At 40.9% G+C, this 20,505-nt stretch overlaps 1 protein-coding gene across 2 annotated transcripts in view; it reads left to right on the plus strand.

Moving 5' to 3' along the window:
- The first annotated feature begins 2,563 nt into the window (after nt 1-2,563).
- PCDH9 (protocadherin 9) overlaps nt 2,564-20,505 on the plus strand; it is a 699,593-nt gene continuing 681,651 nt past the window's right edge. For both annotated transcript variants that reach the window (XM_064440769.1, XM_064440770.1), the window contains exons 1-2: nt 2,564-3,363; nt 4,614-7,777. In XM_064440769.1, coding sequence (XP_064296839.1) covers nt 4,742-7,777 — 3,036 coding nt within the window. In that variant the 5' untranslated portion in view covers nt 2,564-3,363; nt 4,614-4,741. The remainder of the gene's footprint in view (nt 3,364-4,613; nt 7,778-20,505) is intronic.

Below are 20,505 nucleotides of genomic sequence, written 5' to 3' on the forward strand. Positions count from 1 at the left end.
ATATAAGAGTGTGCAAATAAACATTTACTGGAGGATGAAACATGGCTACTCAAGTGAACATGGGAAAGGTTTCAGAGCAGTTCCTCACATTTCAGAGCCGGCGTAATGCTGCACTGGGCAATTCCAACTCCTCCTCAGGAACTCAGCCCTTTCTATGCATTTTCTCTCATTATTAGAAGCAGTTGTGACAGTTCTAGACCTTTTGGCACTCTGGGCCTCAATTTTACAATCTGTTGTGCAAACACTATGGTCGGAAGACCTTCCTCTTCCATGGGGTTAATAATGTATGATTAGTTAAAGAACTACAGCATTTTAAAGTGCGCATGTAAACATCTTCGGCTTTTTAAAATAACTTAGAAAAGAGCAAAAATATTCTATTACTGTGACTATGATGGGTTTAATTCCAACAGCCACCAGTTCATTGAAATCTGATTTTTTTTCCCCTAACTTTTCATGAGGCTAACCCTGTGTACATGAAAAGAGCTCCTTTATGAGCATGTGCTAATCAGTTCTGACTACAAGTTAAAGTCATCCCTGAGCAAACAGAAAACTATTCAGCTTAGCAATAAAGTTAAATAATTATTACCAGGCTATGTGATGTGACTACAATGTGACATTGAAATGACTATGGTGTGATTAGAATAAGAATGTTATACGTCTGTGATGTTACTAGAATGAGGCTATAAAACGTCTGTGATGCCATACTGCTACGATATGAGTAGTGTCAGGAAAAATGTGTGCATTATTAACGCATACATAAACATGCCGTATTTCAGCAGCAGACTGCATTACACAGAATGCTAGTAGTTCTAATTATCTTCTTTATTAATGACTGTTCTGCTTTGTATTTTAAAAGACGAAAGAATTGCATACTTAATTCATTCACAGAATTCTTTTTCTAAGTGGTTTGGCAGTAAGGTTGCTCCTTCATGTCACTCACTTGCCTTTCAATGCCAGGGCTCTAGCCAGCCTTCCTGCATTACATAATGAACATTTTTCTTAAACTATTATTAGATTCAGTTCCGTTTGCTACCATTACTTGATGTCATCAAAACCAGGATCAATTTTTTTCCTGTGTGTAACAGGAGTCTTTTGGACACAGATACAAAGCGCAGCAAAACTAAGTGTTTCATCCTCACACAACATGGAAGTACAGGATGCGCAACGCCCGCACGCACGGTGCCTGCATCCGTACGACTAGCAAGGATACGTACATTTATCAGTACGTACCACATAAAACCAATCCATGCAAACTACAGACCTCTGAGATATACAAGCAGCCTCCACCACTAGTGGTGTGTCGTACGTTCACACACGTACGGGAGTCTAAAGGTATGAGCCTGCATCTGAAAATGTAACATCTTCCAGGCAGGAGCTCGGATCTTTAGCTGGCCAGTGCTACCAACTGGAAATGTGTAAATTATCTAGATACCGTACCACGGACAGAAAAAGTCAAATGCTGATGTTATCTTTGTTTTTTGTATGCATTTCAAAGGCTTAACCAGAAACAGCAGCTAGCCCGGCCACATACCTGGGCATACTAAATTGGATAGGTACTGTGTCATACCGCTTGCAAGTTCAAGCTGAGAAAAGCTAGCCATAAAAGCACAGTCAAATGAAGGTTCATTCATGCTTCAGAAAATGTTGAAAAAGGCACTGCATACAACGCACTATATATAATGCACCATAATAATCTTCTCGTCACACTTTTGAGGTCACTCGTATCGCAACGCATTGGCATTTTATTACACTTGTCTTCCAGGCATGTGACGCTTCTTTGCGGCCAGCCGGATAATTCACCTGTGTCACTTACGGGGAAGGAGAAACGATCACTTTTATTATTTATCAAACCACAGAGAGGAATGTTTTCCAGTTCAATGTTTAAGCAGACAAAAACCCGAAGCAGCGGAGCGGCTCTCCCCGTCCTTCGGCAACTTATCTCGGCTGACCCTGCGGGAAGGGGAAGGAGGAAAGGTGTGCAGGCGTAAACGGGAGCCGAGACGGGGCTGCAGTCGGAGGACCGTGAATTATAGATGAAAAGGCATGTATTAAACACGGAGCCGGCGGGGGCGGCGGGGGGGAGGGTTGGGGCCGGCTCTTTGCGCGGCGCCGACCCCGCTCTCCGCCCGGGGGCACCGACCGCCCTGCGAAGCGCCCCCCCCCCCCTTCCCCGAAACACCTCCCCACACCCAAAACCACACCAAATCCTTGTTGTTCCGGATGACCCCGGGGCTACCCACACGCCTGACGATGCTCCCGCCCCCCCCCCCCCACCCACCCCGCGCCCGCCCGGGCGGCCCCGACCCTGCTGCGCCCCCTCCGCCCCCGCAGCCCCCGCGGCGCTGCGCCCCCGCCCGCCTGCTCGCAGCGACCCTGCGCTCCTCCCCCGTCCCCGTGGTGTGCGCCCCGTGCCCCGTGCCCCGTGTCCCGCCCCCCGCCGTGGAGCCGCCCCGCCGGACCCTTCCCCGCGGCGCGGCGCGGCGCGGTGTTGAGCCCCGCTTGTCCCCCCGGCCCCCCCCACCCCGCCCTCCCGGGCCGCCCGGAGAGCGACGTGCCCGGCGGCCAATGCAAGCGCCGCGCTCCGCCATCCACCGCCCCCGCCCGCGCCGACCAATGGGGTGCGCCGGGAGGCGTGGCTTAGCGGCGCTCACACCCTCCCCCTGGGCTTATTGAGAGTTATATCAAGAATTTCAGTTCAGAGAGAGGAGAGAAGGCGAGAGCGTGTGCGGGAGAGAGGCTGGGAGGGAGGAGGGGGCGCGCCGTCGCTGCCTCCCGTCACTAAAGCAATAACCTCTTAGGATTTTAAATTTTCTTAATTTTTTTTTTTAATTATTTTTTTCTGTGTTTTGTTTTTTTTTTTTTGTGTTGGGCCACTGTCACCCCAGAGATAAAAGAGGGAGAGGGAAGCACCGCCAGACCAACTCTTGCCATTTCCAGTAAGAAGTTGCAGACTTCATGTAGCCGTCTCTGCTCTGCTGAGAGAGGGATGGAAATTGTGTGCAGTGCAGAGTGGAAAATACCCCCGGTCTAAAGAAGTGCACCACCGGATTTTTCTTTTTTTTCTTTTTTTTTTTTTTTTCTTTTTTGCCTGCCGTTTGTTTGGGTTGTTGCGTGCACGTTAAACACCCGAAGGATCGCCGCTTGATAGAAATGAAACGTGGAGAGGATGACTAACGACAGAACTGTGAATTTGTTCCCTGGAGTTGCTAATTTGCCACCCTGAAGCAACACATATCTGAAGGAGGAAACGTTTGGCTGCTGCTGATTTCTCCAAAAGTGGTGGTTTACCAGATGCATTGTGCTGTATCTGCTGGAATAGATCATTGCTTAGCTGCAGCAGATCGTCAAAGGTAGACAACCAACGTAAGTGCAAAGTTACCCCATACACTGTGATGCGTTTCATTTAAAGAGATTTTCTTTAAAAAAAAAAAAAAAAAAGCCAACGCGCAGTATATTTATCTAGGGAAAGAATCAGTGTTTCGGATTCAGTTGATGTTGGTGGCAAAGGCTCACCTACTCGCTGTCTCTGCATCCCTACCTGCATCACTCTGCTGGAAGTAATCACGGGCATCAGCTACCGTGCAGCTTAATGCAGATAAGATTAGTGCTCGGGGTCTGCCTGGTTCCGCCGGGCTGTAGGTGCTGGCAGCCTTGCACCCGGGTAATTCGCGGTTAGCAGAGCATGCAACAGAAGTCTGGCTGTCGCTTTCTTTTTTTTTTTTTTTTTTTTTCACCTGCATTATTAGTCTGCAGTATTTATGTGTGGCAGCTGCTAATAACATCCTGAAGGGAGATCAGTGTCAACGGGGAAAGGCTGCACCTTTTTTCCTCCTCTCGTCATCAGAAAATATATTCCCCCCCTTCCCCCCCCCCCCCCCCAATCTGTAAACATGCTGGCTGCTCCTAAGTTGCATTTGGCATCTCCAGCCTCCTGATTTATATTGTGTTTAAAAACAAACAAAGTTTAAGGTTATTAAACAGAAGGAGAAGTATCCAACATCTGGAGAGGAAACATTGAGCTTAGAGTGTAAGAAACTGTAAGTCCTGTTATTGTCTCATCAGTTAATAGGGATGTGAAGTAGCCAGTGACGACTGCTGCAGCAGCAGCATGTCCGGGTGGTTATTTCCCAATACGATAGCTATAGAGGGGGTGAAAGGCACAAGGAGCAGAGGGAAATCTGGTTTGCAAGAGCTAAAAAATATGTATGGAAGCAAACAACAAATTACGTTTGGCAGCTGACATAGCAGTTAGAAGCCAGAAGTAGTGCAGGGAGATTTTTTGTTTTTTTCACTTGCACCAAAGCAGTGGGTGGAGGAGGGTAGAGGGGGAATGCACGTTACGGATTACACGGTGTACCAAGAAATTATTCAGAAAGTACGTGTCGAAACTGTAGCTACCCTTAATCTTGCAAATAGTTATTTCTATTCTCGCTCTGTGCAAATGCAGCCAACGGGATATTGGTGCATTTGTCCGGAAGGATTGCTTGTAAAAGGGAGCAGTAGGAAAATGTACTGCTGCAAGTGTGCCTTGCAAAAACAAGTAGTAGTTGGAGACTGTGGATTTGTCGTGCCTAAAAAAACAATAATGGTGTTTTGTGTGGTTGTGTTGACAGTGCTGTCTCCAAATAAGAAATGAGATGTAATGCATCCTGCAGTCCATGCACGCCTCCTCTTGCAAATCGCGCATCATTCCTCTCTGGAAACCTTTAAGTCCTAAAATCTGGGAAAAGAAAACATTATCATGGACCTGAGGGATTTTTACCTGTTGGCCGCTTTGATTGCCTGTTTAAGGCTGGATTCTGCTGTAGCTCAAGAACTTATTTACACTATTAGAGAAGAGCTGCCTGAAAACGTACCCATAGGGAACATACCAAAGGACCTGAACATTTCTCACATCAATGCTGCCACGGGGACCAGTGCCAGCCTTGTCTACAGACTGGTGTCTAAAGCAGGGGATGCCCCTCTGGTCAAAGTGTCCAGCACCACCGGGGAAATCTTTACGACATCTAACAGAATAGACAGAGAAAAACTCTGTGCTGGAGCTTCCTATGCAGAAGAAAATGAGTGTTTCTTTGAACTTGAAGTGGTGATTCTCCCCAATGACTTTTTTAGGCTTATCAAAATAAAAATCATTGTAAAGGATACTAATGACAATGCACCTATGTTTCCATCCCCCGTCATCAATATCTCCATCCCAGAAAACACTCTGATCAACAGCCGCTTTCCAATCCCATCAGCAACAGATCCTGACACAGGTTTCAACGGTGTGCAGCACTACGAGTTGTTGAACGGGCAGAGTGTCTTTGGACTGGATATTGTAGAAACTCCAGAAGGAGAGAAATGGCCTCAGCTGATCGTGCAGCAGAACTTGGACAGAGAGCAAAAGGACACCTACGTGATGAAAATCAAAGTGGAGGATGGAGGTACCCCGCAGAGGTCCAGCACAGCCATCCTGCAAGTCACAGTAAGTGATGTCAATGATAACAGGCCAGTGTTTAAAGAGAGTCAAGTAGAGGTTCATATACCAGAGAATGCCCCTGTAGGCACTTCTGTAATTCAGCTTCATGCCACAGATGCAGATATAGGAAGCAATGCAGAAATCAGATATATTTTTGGTGCCCAAGTCGCCCCTGCAACCAAAAGATTTTTTGCTTTAAACAACACCACAGGGCTGATTACGGTTCAGAGGTCCTTAGATCGAGAAGAGACTGCTGTTCACAAAGTGACAGTGTTGGCTAGTGATGGTAGCTCTACACCGGCTCGGGCAACTGTTACCATCAATGTCACTGATGTAAACGATAACCCTCCTAACATAGACCTCAGGTACATAATAAGTCCCATCAATGGCACAGTGTACTTATCTGAGAAAGATCCCATCAATACAAAGATTGCCCTAATTACGGTTTCAGATAAGGACACTGATGTGAACGGCAAAGTGATCTGTTTCATTGAGAGAGAGGTCCCCTTCCACTTGAAGGCGGTTTACGACAACCAGTATTTGTTAGAGACCTCTTCCTTGTTGGACTATGAGGGCACCAAAGAATTCAGCTTTAAAATTGTTGCTTCTGATTCTGGCAAGCCCAGTTTGAACCAGACTGCCCTGGTAAGAGTTAAACTGGAGGATGAAAATGACAACCCTCCGATTTTCAGCCAGCCTGTAATTGAGCTGTCAGTTTCTGAAAACAACCGGCGTGGTCTATACTTAACAACTATTAGTGCCACAGATGAAGACAGTGGGAAAAATGCAGACATTGTTTATCAGCTTGGCCCTAATGCCTCCTTTTTCGATCTGGATCGAAAGACAGGAGTTTTGACAGCCTCCAGAGTTTTTGACAGAGAAGAGCAGGAACGTTTCATTTTCACTGTTACAGCCCGAGACAATGGCACCCCTCCTTTGCAGAGTCAAGCAGCTGTAATTGTTACTGTGTTGGATGAAAATGACAACAGTCCCAAATTCACTCATAATCACTTCCAGTTTTTCGTATCGGAGAACTTACCAAAGTATAGCACGGTGGGGGTGATCACGGTGACCGATGCGGATGCCGGGGAGAATAAAGCAGTGACCCTTTCCATCCTGAATGACAATGAAAACTTTGTGCTGGATCCATACTCTGGAGTTATAAAGTCCAATGTTTCTTTTGACCGAGAACAGCAGAGCTCCTACACCTTTGATGTTAAGGCAGTGGATGGAGGGCAACCTCCTCGCTCTTCTACAGCGAAAGTAACCATAAACGTCATGGATGTTAACGACAACAGCCCCGTTGTCATCTACCCGCCTTCTAATACTTCTTTTAAGCTAGTGCCACTCTCAGCAATTCCAGGATCGGTGGTAGCCGAAGTCTTTGCTGTGGATATAGACACCGGAATGAACGCCGAGCTTAAGTACACGATTGTAAGCGGAAATAACAAGGGTTTGTTTCGGATTGATCCGGTGACAGGTAATATCACTCTGGAAGAAAAACCAACTCCTAATGATGTGGGGCTGCATCGCCTAGTTGTCAACATAAGTGATTTGGGTTATCCCAAATCCCTGCATACTCTTGTGCTTGTATTTTTGTATGTAAATGATACTGCTGGAAATGCCTCTTATATTTATGACTTGATACGCAGGACTATGGAAACGCCTCTGGACCGGAACATAGGGGACAGTAGCCAGCCCTACCAAAACGAGGACTATCTCACGATCATGATCGCTATTGTGGCAGGTGCCATGGTTGTCATAGTGGTGATATTTGTCACGGTTCTTGTTCGCTGTCGACATGCATCCAGATTCAAAGCCGCCCAGAGGAGCAAGCAAGGTGCTGAGTGGATGTCTCCTAATCAGGAGAACAAGCAAAACAAGAAAAAGAAAAGGAAGAAAAGGAAATCTCCGAAGAGCTCTCTTTTGAACTTTGTGACCATTGAGGAGTCCAAACCGGATGATGCAGTTCATGAACCTATCAACGGGACAATAAGCCTTCCAGCGGAGCTGGAGGAGCAAAGTATAGGAAGATTTGACTGGGGCACAGCACCACCAACAACCTTTAAGCCTAACAGTCCTGATCTGGCCAAGCATTACAAATCTGCCTCTCCACAGTCTGCTTTTCATCTCAAACCTGACACTCCAGTTTCAATGAAAAAGCACCACGTGATTCAGGAACTCCCGTTGGACAACACCTTTGTTGGTGGTTGTGACACCCTTTCCAAACGCTCTTCCACTAGTTCAGATCACTTCAGTGCCTCAGAGTGCAGTTCCCAAGGAGGCTTCAAGACAAAGGGCCCCTTACACACCAGACAGGTAAACGAGCACTTTTACTGGTCTATAAGTACTGCATACAAGTGCCCGATCAACCAGTATTAAAAGTGCCACTATGTTGTGGGTTTTTTTTGTTTCAGCCTAATTTAATTTAGTTATATTATGGGGGGAACAAAAAAAAACACCAACAAAACCAAACAAAAACAAAACTTGTCCCCTTTATCATTTACCTGGGGCTTAACCATGCATTTGCGAAATGTCTCTGATACTTTGGGTTTTGAAGAATACCGATTGTTAAAGGACTGTTATGCATCCATGCATATGCATATACATGTGCATAAACAAACCTGGAAAAAAAAAAACTTTTTTTTTTTTCTCCCCAGTATCTGACTGTCCAAATGTAAAAGTTATTGAAGAAGAAACACTGTTTCCTGATATGCCAAATTTCAGTCAGAAAATGTGACTGTTTCAAGATTGAAGTGATATGTACATTCAGTTTCAAATTTTGAAGTGAGTTGGCTTGAGTTTCTTTTCGCAGTTCAAGCTGATTTGGAACCTCGCTGAGTTAGTGTTATTAAAGGGGTTAATTTTTTTTCCCTAACAAAGACAGCCGAATTTCCAGGCTACTTCATCTGTGAAGCACGTGGTTTGTTGGTAGGATATAAGTAAGCCATATGGAAGTCTTCCTCTGTTTTGAGTTCAAAATTATTTTGTTGTAATAGGTTGAAGTTGGTATCGCATAGACAGTTTGTTGCATTTTTTTTTTTAAAAAAAATGGCCAAAGCATACTTTTGAAAGGAGTGCGTTCTCTGAATACATCTGAATTATGCAGGGAAAAAAAAAAAAAAAAAAGTCAGCCCATTGTAAATATTTTCTCATCTTAGTAATGCATAAGTGATCTGTCATAACTCATTTTAAACTGTGAAATACGCCATATGAAGAGGGATTAGGGGGCTGAGAAACTCATATTTCAACCAAATCCAGCATTAGTTTTTCTTAGGTCTAATAATTCCTTGCTAATAAAGATTTAAATGCGGCGCTGTCTAATTTATTTTATCGGTGCTTGTCTTTTGCCACTCAAGGAGCGTGCCGGCGCAGCCTGTAGATGGCACTGAGGTACCACGTCGCCTAGGCTGGCCCGGTGCCAGCCCTGCAGTAGCTGGGAAAAGGCTGGGGGGGTGGTGGAGGGAGGGGAGGATGAAGCTGATATTACAGCCAAAGAACCTTTTATTTAATGATAGTCGCACCGGAGCGGTCAGTAGTTAGGTTTGCGTGTTGGCGAGGCAGCTTCCTTGGTGCCTCGCTTTCGCTGCGCCGGCTCTGTAGGTGTTAGGAGTCACGCTCGTATTCCTGCCGGTGCTGTACCCTCCAAGTGATGGTGATTTGTCTAAATTTATTAGAGATATGAACCTCAGAGAATCAAGCGAGACACATTTAGGCTTGTCTTTGCAAAAAGATTTTGACAGTAGCCAAGTTTAGGATAAAGTCGTCCTCTTGCTGTTGCGTTAGCCTTATCTGAGACGAATGTGACGTTCCCAGAACTGTGTCTTGACTTTGGGTGTCTGTAAGGTGTCACACTAACAAGATGCTAAGAATAAAACAAGCACTTCTGAGGCAATTCTGCTAAAGTAACTGCTCTAAAACAACTTGTACTTACAACCAGATACTGAAAACATCGCAGAAGGTTGTCACAAAACTTTAACCTTTCTAAGGACTTTAAAGAAGGGTATACTCCCGGAGCTGTCTTCAGGCTGTTACACAGCACCGTATACATACTGTCAGCGTAAGTTAAAAAACAGAGCCAATTAAAAAAAACCAAACAACTTTATAGAAGAGCTCTGAATAATCTGTGGTTACTCGGCTGAAATTTTCTCCCCAGTTTTAGTTACAAAATGTAACACCCCGTACCCACACATTCTTTTTCTGTTCTGAGATGTTAATTTAACTTAAATTAGCTTTCCAAACTCTATTAGGAAACTCAGATTTAATCCCCCACAGCATCTAGAGGCAATTAAGACACAAAAAAATTATTTACCTGACAGAATGTATAAGCTCTGCACAGTGAAACTGAATATGGGGGTGGGGGGGGGTGGAATCACACAATAACTACTGGCGTTATTTTCAGAGTTACCTATGTTCATTACATTAAATATACCGATTTCAGATTAATAATGATATAAATCGTTATACCTGTATATGGACCTGATTCAAATTCCACTGAAGTCTTATTGAATCCTTTCTGGAGTCAGCAGATACTCGTATCACATGATTCGGATCACTCCCTGCAAAAGCTGCAATTTTACATGTAACTGAAAATATAACTCTTCCTTTGGTAGACAGGTATCTAAACCGAGCTAATGTATTTTTATTCTGTGGGGAAGGAGATAGTGTCTTTTTGTTTTCCCAACGATGAGTGTTATGGGACGTAACCTTTTTATGCCCCCATGTCACTTTTGGCTGGAAGAGTATAGCCAGCAATGGTAGTATTCATTCGCAGCCCTCCTTTTATTCTGTCTGTAACCCCTGAAGTTAGGATGCATTTTAGCTAATATTAATTGGCACAGGAGTTAAATATATTTTCATGGCTCTTTTTTTAGATTTCTGATAAAATATGGCATTTAAGCAAAGTATTCAGACTTAAAAATCTTACTGAAGAGTAGCGTGTGCTAATGCCACAGTATCTGAAAAACATTTTTTAAAATTCCTTTAGGAAGTGATACTTAGTTCTGTGCCACTATACTGTTTTCTTGAGGCTTAACAATTAATTTCTCTGTATCTAATGGTAGAAGTTGTATTAAGTTACTTATATATTCGGCAAGTTTTCTTTATGTGGTTTGCAAAGGGTGCGGGAATTGTGGAGGATGTTAAGACAGGGAAAGAAGAAATATAGGATTAATATATATCTACGAAATACTAGCATCCTCCATTTTTATTTACAGTTTCTTTCAGTCCAAGGTAAATACTCATGCAATGTATCTTGCAGATACATTAATGGAGAGCTGAGCTCAAAGTCCACACTTGGACTTCATTCAAGCAAAATCCCATTACTTTGAATAGGAGCTTGGCCCTAGACATCTGTGAGAACTGGGTCCTAAGTCAAAAAGCTTTTAACATTCAAATATACATTGTTCAGTACAAATTTCTTAGTATTTTTTCGCTGGGCAATTTTTGTGCAATCATCAGTAAATTTAGTGGAAATTCTGTGGTTAAGTCTTCACGTGTCACTTCGAATGGCACAGACTGATGTTTCAGAAGTACCCAGTATAAAAACCAAAGCCTTCTTCAAGTGCCTATCTTGCAGTAAACCTGGTGGATGCTCTGAAAAGAGCATTTTTGAATACTTGAACTTGGGATTGTTCTAAATGCTAATTCACATAATTAGGAGTATGGAAAGGATGTTGCACACCACCAGCTTATACAGCTAAGCTTCCAAAATCAGTGTTATGACTCATAAAGAATACTGAAATCTATGCAGGCTTCTCAATCAGTGTTCTTTTCAGTATTTGATTGAACTTTAAAATGCACTACAAATTAGTAAGTCACTACACCAAACAGCTACATAGAAATACAGTAGAAGACGACATGTTGTATTCTTCTGAGTGAAAGACCTCTTACAAAGAGCAAATAAACAGACAAAAAACTCCTACTCAGTGTCATTAGATTAACAATAGATTAAATAATAAAAGAAATTAGGGCCAATTTACCATGGTTATCCCAGTTTTAAATGATAACAACTTCATTTAAACAGATTTGAAGTACAGCAGTGACAAATAACACAAGTTTAAAAATATGTATCAGTATGGATTATGAGCAAAACCTTCAGTCTTCATTCCTAATCAAATCGCATTTAGGCATGTGCTTAACTTTCATTTAAAGTGGTGGGACTGAAGCAGATCCTGAAAGTCCAAATGACTTCAGATGTTGTCTTCGAGAAAGATGGCCGTAAGCACACTCTAAGCACTTTTCTGAATCAAGATGATAATTTATAACATTTGGAAATGTGCACAGTTCTAGTAGATTCAGAAAAGCTAAGTAAATGATAACACTGTCCTCTTATTTCTGTACTCTAATGGCAGAAATTAAGGATTTGGGGCTTGGCTGACACATTAAGCGCATTCCATACTAAGGTATGTTTTTAATCATATAGATAATAACATAAGCTCTATGGAGCTTGCTTTACTCCTTTTTCAGTCAATGGACTTTTTGCCTGATAAAGGAAAGAGTAGCCAGGCTCCTGCTGATCAATGCACATCACTTAAGCTTTCTGTGGCAAATGTAATTGATGTTTTCTTACTCTGGAGTGTTTAAATTTGTAACTTTAGGCTTTATGTAAGAGAAAAGAAACACTGAAAACAATAATGACTCTTAATTTGATATGCTGAGAGTGGCAATTTCGAGGTGCATAAATCGATGGAAACCTGCATTGGAACAGCAGTGCAGAGTCTACGTCACCTGCAAATATTAAAATTCTGTAACCATAGTACTCCATAATTCTGTGCGTGGTATTATTTTTGGTGGCCTTGTTTTACCGCTTAGTATAAAAAAAATAAAATTCCATTGTTTCTTTTTAAGTGCTTAATTTGTTTTATGTGTTAGCATGGATATTAGTCTTGGGTGAGGACTAGTCACCTGGGAAAACATCTGCATGTAAAATTCAATTGTTTTTTAGTTCTATATATTTATATATCTATATCAATACTAAAATATTAGAAATGGTTAAAATGTACAGTGTGTTTTTTCTATCCGTGTATAACTGGAAAATAGGTTAACGGATTTTGCTCAACTGTCTAAAGAAATTCATCTTTGAGCTGAGATCAAGCATGGAAAATTTCAGCTGAAAAGAAGAATTTTTCAGAAAGTTAAGAGCATGTGAAAACTGGGGGTTATAATGGAAATCTGAACATAACCCTTAGCTATAATACCATTTTCAATAGTGACAGTAGAAATGCTAAACTAGAGTAGGGAACGTTTTGTGTATACCGATACAGTGAAAGCTTAGCAAGCTTCATTGCTCTTTAAACGTTTCCCATGCAAAAGATTTTTATCAGAATCACTGAGGTCTCATCTGTCCTGAATGTGCAAAGCCAAAGTTTCACAAATGCTAATAAATGTGTGCCACACACTGGAGTGAGAACTGGATCCTGAGAGTTTAATGCTGTTGGAATTTTGTGATAATGTTCTTTTGTATATAGGAACAAGGAGGGATCTTTTTAGTTTCCATTTCAGATTTTCACTTCCAAAGAACGTATTCTTCTAGCACAGCAAAACCATATCAGCCACACTTTATTGACAGCAATTTTATTGTAGCTAGAGGCTTACAGTAAGCTGTTTATTGCTGTTCCCTAACTCGGTTGACAGCAATTGGGGAATTAATTTTCTTGCCCCTGATGTGCTTTCTTGGGTATAAACAACAGATGTTAAAGATATGAAAACTGTGACCCATTTACATTCAGCGAGTCTGTATGGGCACAGTCTACCTGTCTGAAGTGCAGGTTTCAAGTCCTAAGTAAGATTGCTTCATCAGTGCTAGGATTCTTATTTTCTCAGTAGAACTGTTCATCTAGACATATTTTATACAAGGACAGACACATAATACCTAATGGACCAATCCTCATATAGGCAAATTCAGTTCAAGAATAGCTGTGTTCAAGTTTCATTTATTTCAGGAGAAGCTGTGTCTTCTTACTCTAGCACTTAATTGCACCAAACATACAGAATATATCTGACAAAATGGATGTACCATGTTCTGAAAGATCTAACAGGAATTACAGGTGATACCTGAATTTTTGGTATCCCTTCTCCCACCAAATGTCATGGTGGTCTGTAAAGTCTATACTCTGAAGTTTCCTCAGTTGCTACTCAAGTACAGCCATCTCAGATCCATTCTGTAATATCCATGCCTTTGCTGAAGGAAAAACAAACACACACAAAGTCATAAATTACTTTCTTCTTCCTTTGTTACTGCTTTGACTTTCCAGCTGGTGGTGGAATGCATGTAAAATGATTATCCCAATAGACTGATGTGGGCATTTAATCAGTTAATTTCTGGTTTACGTGAGATAACATTCCATTGGCTGGAAGAAGATTTCCCAGGTTGTAGATAAGAAATGAATGGATGCTATCATATTTTACTGAAGTGTGTAGGGAGGGAGCATCTTCTGTTCATTTCCACTGGTTTCTTTTAGCAGGACATTTGCACCTTAAGGGGCATCTTACCTAGCTGAGATTTTAAGTGCTTGTCTACACATAAAATGCGTATCATCTTAACTGTTCCTTTATAATGAAAATATCATATAAAGGAGTTCCTTCTAATATGGTTGCAATAATTTTGTTGTAATGGATTGTGTTCTAGTGAGCTATAAACTCTCTCTGGGAATAGGAATAGCCATTACTGACAGAAGAAACCTTAAATTGGTATTACTGCACTATTACATTGGTCATGCAATTATGAAAACTTCAAATAAATAAATAATCAAATTGTTTCGTATAGCAACATTGTTGTAGCCATACAAAACCGTAGCCATACAAAACCACGTGTAGATTATTCCTAGGACCTAAGGATTCAGGGAAGCATTGGGGCCACTATAATTTTGCTATTGAATTCATACTGATCTTACTAAAAAATCTGGTATTTCAAATCTTGGAAAGATTTGGCCTGTGTTCTCAATTTAGTTTTCAGTTTTGGGAGTACCATGAATTATGTGTGATAAAAGTCTGATCTGTAGTCATACCGAGGTGTCCAAATGGTACCAGTCTCTAAAGCTACCCATTCTTTGTTTCTTCTTGTTATTTCTTTTGCAGCTAGTGAGCTGCGGGGGAGATTTGTTTTAAAGTCTTGGCATGGGTTGTCCTGCATCTTCTGTTGCACAGAGGGAAAATTGAGTAATTCAGCATTTGTCAGGATTTGTTGGTGTGTAGTCTCTGGTTTCCTATGAGCTGATGTTGTAGTTTTGCCATTTCTTTTGTGAAATGCCACGCTGAATTTTTTGTGCACAAATATTATTACTTGAAAGTTGTTCTGGAATATGCACACTTCTTGCAACAAGGGGAATATTAGGAGCCCTTTCTTAGAGTAACAGTGCAACATTTGAAGCTAAATCCACACTGGGGTAAATCTGCTGATTTACACCATCTGCATCTCTTCCTCATGTTAACTTCTTTATAAAAGAGGTAGGATGATGTTATAATATTTCCAAAATCTAAATGATATGTAAAATTAATTGGGAGTCAAGTGAATGAAAAATCATTTTATTTTGAGCTGAATTTGATAAAATGTGGAGGATCAGCTGTCAAATTTTTCTTCCTTCCTTTGTTTCCTCCCCCAGGTTCACAGAAACAAGATCTAGAGAGCATTTTAAAATAGCAACCTCTCCCCACTCCAAAAAATTAAATGGGATATTCTCACAGGCTGATAGCTGAAAGAGGATAGCTATTGATATTGATTTGTAAAACACTCAGTAGCCTCAAACTGATATTCATCCATTCTCCCTCATTCCTTCCAGCCAAATTAATTGTTAGATGCAACTACTTTTATTTGTAATTTTGCAGGAGATTCTTAGTACCTCCTAGGCTTTCATGTGTTAGTAGTAAGAGAATTCTGTTATTGGTTTTCTTAACTGTTACAAATTGTTAAATATCTGCCTGTACAATATTTTTGATCAAATGAGCTACTTTAGCCAATGCCTTATGTGGTCATACAGCCTTTAAAACACCAAAAAACGTAAGAGGAAGACCGTGTTTCAGTTGTGAATGGTATGTGCCACTGTTATAGCCTCTTGTTGATTGGTAGCTAGGAGTAATCTCTCTTAAATGGCTAAACCTGATAGATCACAGATGCAAATTTCTGTCTCATAATTTGTGCTCCTTCCCAAAACAGAAGGTTATGGAGGCAATTGTGTTTCTGATGTAAAGGCATCTGTAGGATATATATGTTTCTATATATGACCTATATATCGGGTTATTACAGGGAGCGTTCACTCAGCATCTGTAACAGAAATAAAGGATTTGCTACTGAACTTCATGGTGGAATACTTCCACCACTGAGGTTTATGCGAGTCTCTATCTTCTACCAGTATCTTTTTGGAATAAAGTTTTGACTAAAGTTTGGTTTTACAGGAAGGGGTCCAGGAGCTCCAGAAAAGGGTGCAGGCTCATGAATTTTTATTTAAGAGAACACCTCCTTCCTGTGTAGAATACGATTGCAGAGCCTGAAAGGGAGTGATATTTAACCCCTGTTTATAGTAGCTTTCCATTCAGTGGGGTAGCTTTTGTGAATCTGTTGTTATGCCAGTCCCTCTCCTTGCAGCATGTAATGAATATATCCGAACGTCAGGGTTGCCTCAGATGCCCAACTTCTGATTGTGGATCTAACCTAATTTCTGTAAATGATGTTCACAAATAGTACAATTTGTATAATTTTCAACAGCATACTTGGCTGGCAGCGCCTGTGCACACAGTACCTGATTTTGCTTCTGTTGACATTATGGTGGGATTCATCTTGTCTAACTGTACGTCAAATCTAATCTGCTTCACTGGGGTCATGATTCACTCCACCCTAAAGAAAACACACTGGTTTAAACCTGTTGTTGAAGCTGATGGATCCAGTTGGGTGAGATGTATCCCATACCAGTGAAAAGTACGATCCAGAGCAAAGTATGATCCAGTGCAATCCCTACTCTTCACTTCACCAGTGAAGAGCATGATCCAGTCCAGTTTTCTCACTGAAGTTGAGAGAAGGGTTTTAAGGGTATGTATTTCTTTAAGAAAAGATATTATTTGAATAATGTATATGCGCACAAAAATGTATGCAAAAACGTATAACATTCACAGTGGCCTTTGCGAAAATCTTCGTTAGATTATAGCTTAAATTCAAAGGCTCCCGAAGCAATAGAAAGACTCTTACTGACTTTTTATTAAATTGTTACCTGGCCATTCGTACAGCTATCTATTTTAGGAAGATGGTGCAATGAAACAGCAGTTATTTTGTTTTTGTGCTGTTCTCAGTATTTCTGTTTTTCCTCAGCGCTGCATGTTCCTTGGTACCTTGTTCTGTGAATGTGAAGAGAGAAAAAGGAAGTTTTAAACTTTTGATCTCTACCCTCGGTCATATCTGGCCATTCACATTACAGTGTAAAAATGCTTCTTTTACCTCTCTGGTTTAGGTATGTGACTATAGCCGTATGAATTTTCAGTCACTTGTCAGATTGTTTCACTTTAGCTATTTCAAAAATACAGGTCAAACTATCAGTGAAGTGCTAGTGTTACCAGTAAGAGAATTTGAAATTGCCTTCAGTTTGTGACAACAGTACCCTGAAACATGGCTTGCATTGAAGTCTGTGGCATCCAGAGCAGCAGGAGGTAGACTATTCACCAATAGCAAAGCCCTAGTCATCTCCCATATTTTTTATGACTGCCAGATAAATAAAAAACCAAATTAAATCTGCATCTGTCTAAGGACAGCAAACCTTGTCTGTTGAAATTTAATCTCTCCCCCGTACAGGAGATGGACTTTCCTATTTGAGATTTCATCAGTTTCGTTTCAGAAAGCTGTTACATCTGTCAAATGTTTCAGTTTGAAATGAACGGCTGATTTTTTTTGCCTTTGTATGCTACAAGAGCACCAGGTTGTCAATCAGCAGAAATACAAAATGAGACAAGATAGGTGATCCGCTAGTATGATTGGCATTTTATTTTTATTTTACAGCTCTTTTTTCCTTCCTCAAACTGCAATGACTTAAAAATGGTAATGCTTGTCTATACTGTGGAAGCAGATGGAAAACATGGATAGAGTGAAGGGAAGCCATCCTTGGTTTGCCCCGATCCTGTTTGTCTTGACTTCTGATGGTCATCCTTTTGAGGGTACTGGTACAGTCCAGGTGGACAATGAAGCTGTAGGTGACTATTGCTATGAATTGTGTGAACGTTGATCTTGTGTGAATGAGATGAAAATATGTTGTATGAATGAGATTTAAATACACTTACTTTTGTTTTTCTTTGTTTTTGCTATAAATTTAATACATTGCAACAAACCTCATGCAGTCCGTAATATTTAACTGGGAGACCAGGACCAACTCTGGGTGGGCTGCGTAGGCTTTCAAAGTGCCTGCAGGCCAAGGGGTGGTCCGGAACCTTCAGCAAGTAATTTGAATCTTGTAACATTTTTGTTTTTTTTAATCTGCTTCCCTGATCGCAAATCAGAACTTTTGTTTCTTAATGGGATTTTTCAAATTCTGGAATAAGTAATTGTCAAAATAGTAGGTGCCCTTCAAGAGTTTTAAGAAACTGATTTTAACTGAGTTTTAAGATGCACTTCTGTGGTTGTGTGTTGTGTCTATTGATAGCAACCTTGCTGAACGTCCCTGGATTTCACTATTACTCAGCTTTGCTCAAATCTAGGCTTTGGCCGCCTTCTGTGCTTTAGCAGTTGATTAAGAAATATTCTAATCCGTCACAGAGTACCAAGAAACTAATGGCTTGTGGAGTATTTTAGTCTTCAAGCTTCCACTATAAATGATATGAAAAATAGTGTCATTTGGCTGATGCTTAAATACATCTCTTTTATGAGATATTGTCACTGTCCTTTCTTCTCTTTTTAATCTCCTCTTTTATTCTCTAAGCACACTGATTTTCATAAACATATGTATGCACATATTAGAAATCTGAGATTTCCCCTCAAATGAATACACGTATCACAGCAGAGAAGTGGCACATTTTGTGTATGATCTGTTGTAGCACACCCAGCTCATAACCACACGTTGCTGTAGGTAAGGACTCTTAACAAACAAACTGGCTTCATTAAGATTCAAAGATTTGAAGCATTTTGGAACGTATCTAGACAGAAGCATAATATGGGAAGTAAAACACTTTATAAACTAAATAGATACTTGCTTTGACTTGTTCCAGTAGGTTTAGAAGAATCAAATTAGAATGAATTATAGTTATTAATACAAATCTGAGAAGAAAATCCATTCCTGCCATACGTATCACATATTTTCCCTCTGTAGCTCGGTGGCATGCTACATTTGGATTGTAAAACTGAGCTGAAGGTTTGGCAGAGGAGAAACTAGGGCCTAACTTCATAACCATGGATTTGCAGAGATGTTAGCTGGGACAGCTCCTTCTGGTTATAACTGGAACTGAAGGAGTAAATATATCTGGCCCTAAGTTGCATGTCAAAATCAGAAGTAGTTTAATTTGGACTTTTAAGTACTAGAAGCAGGTATGGGATGAACAGAGATGTCTGGTTTTGCAGCGTTATGCACCTGCATTTCAGTAATGACCAAATCTGATTCACTTGTAACTGATGTTATATAGGCATCCTAGATGTGCATTACGGAGGAGTGAAACTAGTTTTGTACGGTCTAATGGCTCGTATGAATCATTTTCCTTCCGAGCAGTTAACATATATATTACAGACATACACAACCAAAATCCTCTATCTTCACCTACAGCTGCTGGAAGACTGTGCAATAGTGTAGTACCAGCTGGCCTGCTGGATTTCACCAGCTATTTTTGTAGCCATCCTGTATCTGTCATAGTTAAAACAAGCAGACAAAATAATTCTTTTATATATGTTTTGCTTGCTTGCTTTTTTTTTTATTAGATTGTTCATACTTTTCTCACAGAGGGCATAATGCATTCACAATTTGTAATAGGTGTGGTATCTCACTGAGACTTATGACAGAAAATTGATTCTGAAAACAACAGCAAAAAATGTAAATCACAAAGCAGAACACTGGAGATTGCAACTCAGTAACTGGATAGTGCTTCTTGAATTCAGCAATTTGAAAGGGAGATTCGTATGGGAGATGAAAATATTTATATATCTACATTTCAAAATGGTTAAAAGCTCAGTGTGGATGTCTGGACTTGTAGGAAAACTTAGGCTTTTAATAAGAAAGCTGGCAGTGCTGCTGTGATATACAGAATGTCAGTGATCCTTGAGTCTGCTTGTTTAAAGCAGCATGCTGAGCACTTTTCAGCAGAGCGGTTTCATGCGATGCCTACTAAGGCGCTTTATAGATGGTGCAGATCAGCTCCAGACAAAGTGCTTCTTGTTGCCATTTATGATTTTTATCTGTCATAAATATGTCACAGAAGTAATTCCCGATTTCAGAACTTTCATTCTTTGGATCAGTGGTGGCAGCATTAAAAAACATTCTGCATTCACTATCTCACACTTGGCATTTTTTAACATTTTCGTGTCCTAGTGCTAAATGGAAGCCTAGCTTGTATTCAGTATTGTTCAAGTTCATTTTGGGAAGCCTCTAGCTACTGAAGAGTGTTATATCCTACTGCCTGCTGTCCTCAGTAAAGATAGTTGGGGGTCAGGAGAGTCCTCTGCACTGTGTGCTGCTGCTTGCTACTGCTCATGACATTTGGAGTCTGATAGGGATGCTGTGATAGCACCTTCAATTAAAAGCCATAGGCAACAAGCATAACAAAGAGAAGCCTTAAGACTGCTTAACATTATGCCATTGCCTCAACTAGAATAAAACCAGCATGAGAATAAATTGGCTGTGTTAGCTTAATTGTCATCTTCACCCAAGCACTGCCCATGAGACCTTAGACCTAGAAGAAAACCCTATCTGAAATATTGAGGCGCTTTTTGGGGGATTGCTTGAATTTATCATATTTCTGTTAGAAAACACTAACACAATTCTATTCCAATTTTGAAGCCTTAAGCTTTTGCTGCCTGTTTTGGGTTTTCATTACTTTTACGTGTATACAGTTACACAGATAATGAGAAACCCGCAAAACCTGCATATCAC

Source organism: Phalacrocorax carbo, chromosome 1 (genome assembly GCF_963921805.1).
Source record: "Phalacrocorax carbo chromosome 1, bPhaCar2.1, whole genome shotgun sequence".
NCBI lineage: Eukaryota > Metazoa > Chordata > Aves > Suliformes > Phalacrocoracidae > Phalacrocorax > Phalacrocorax carbo.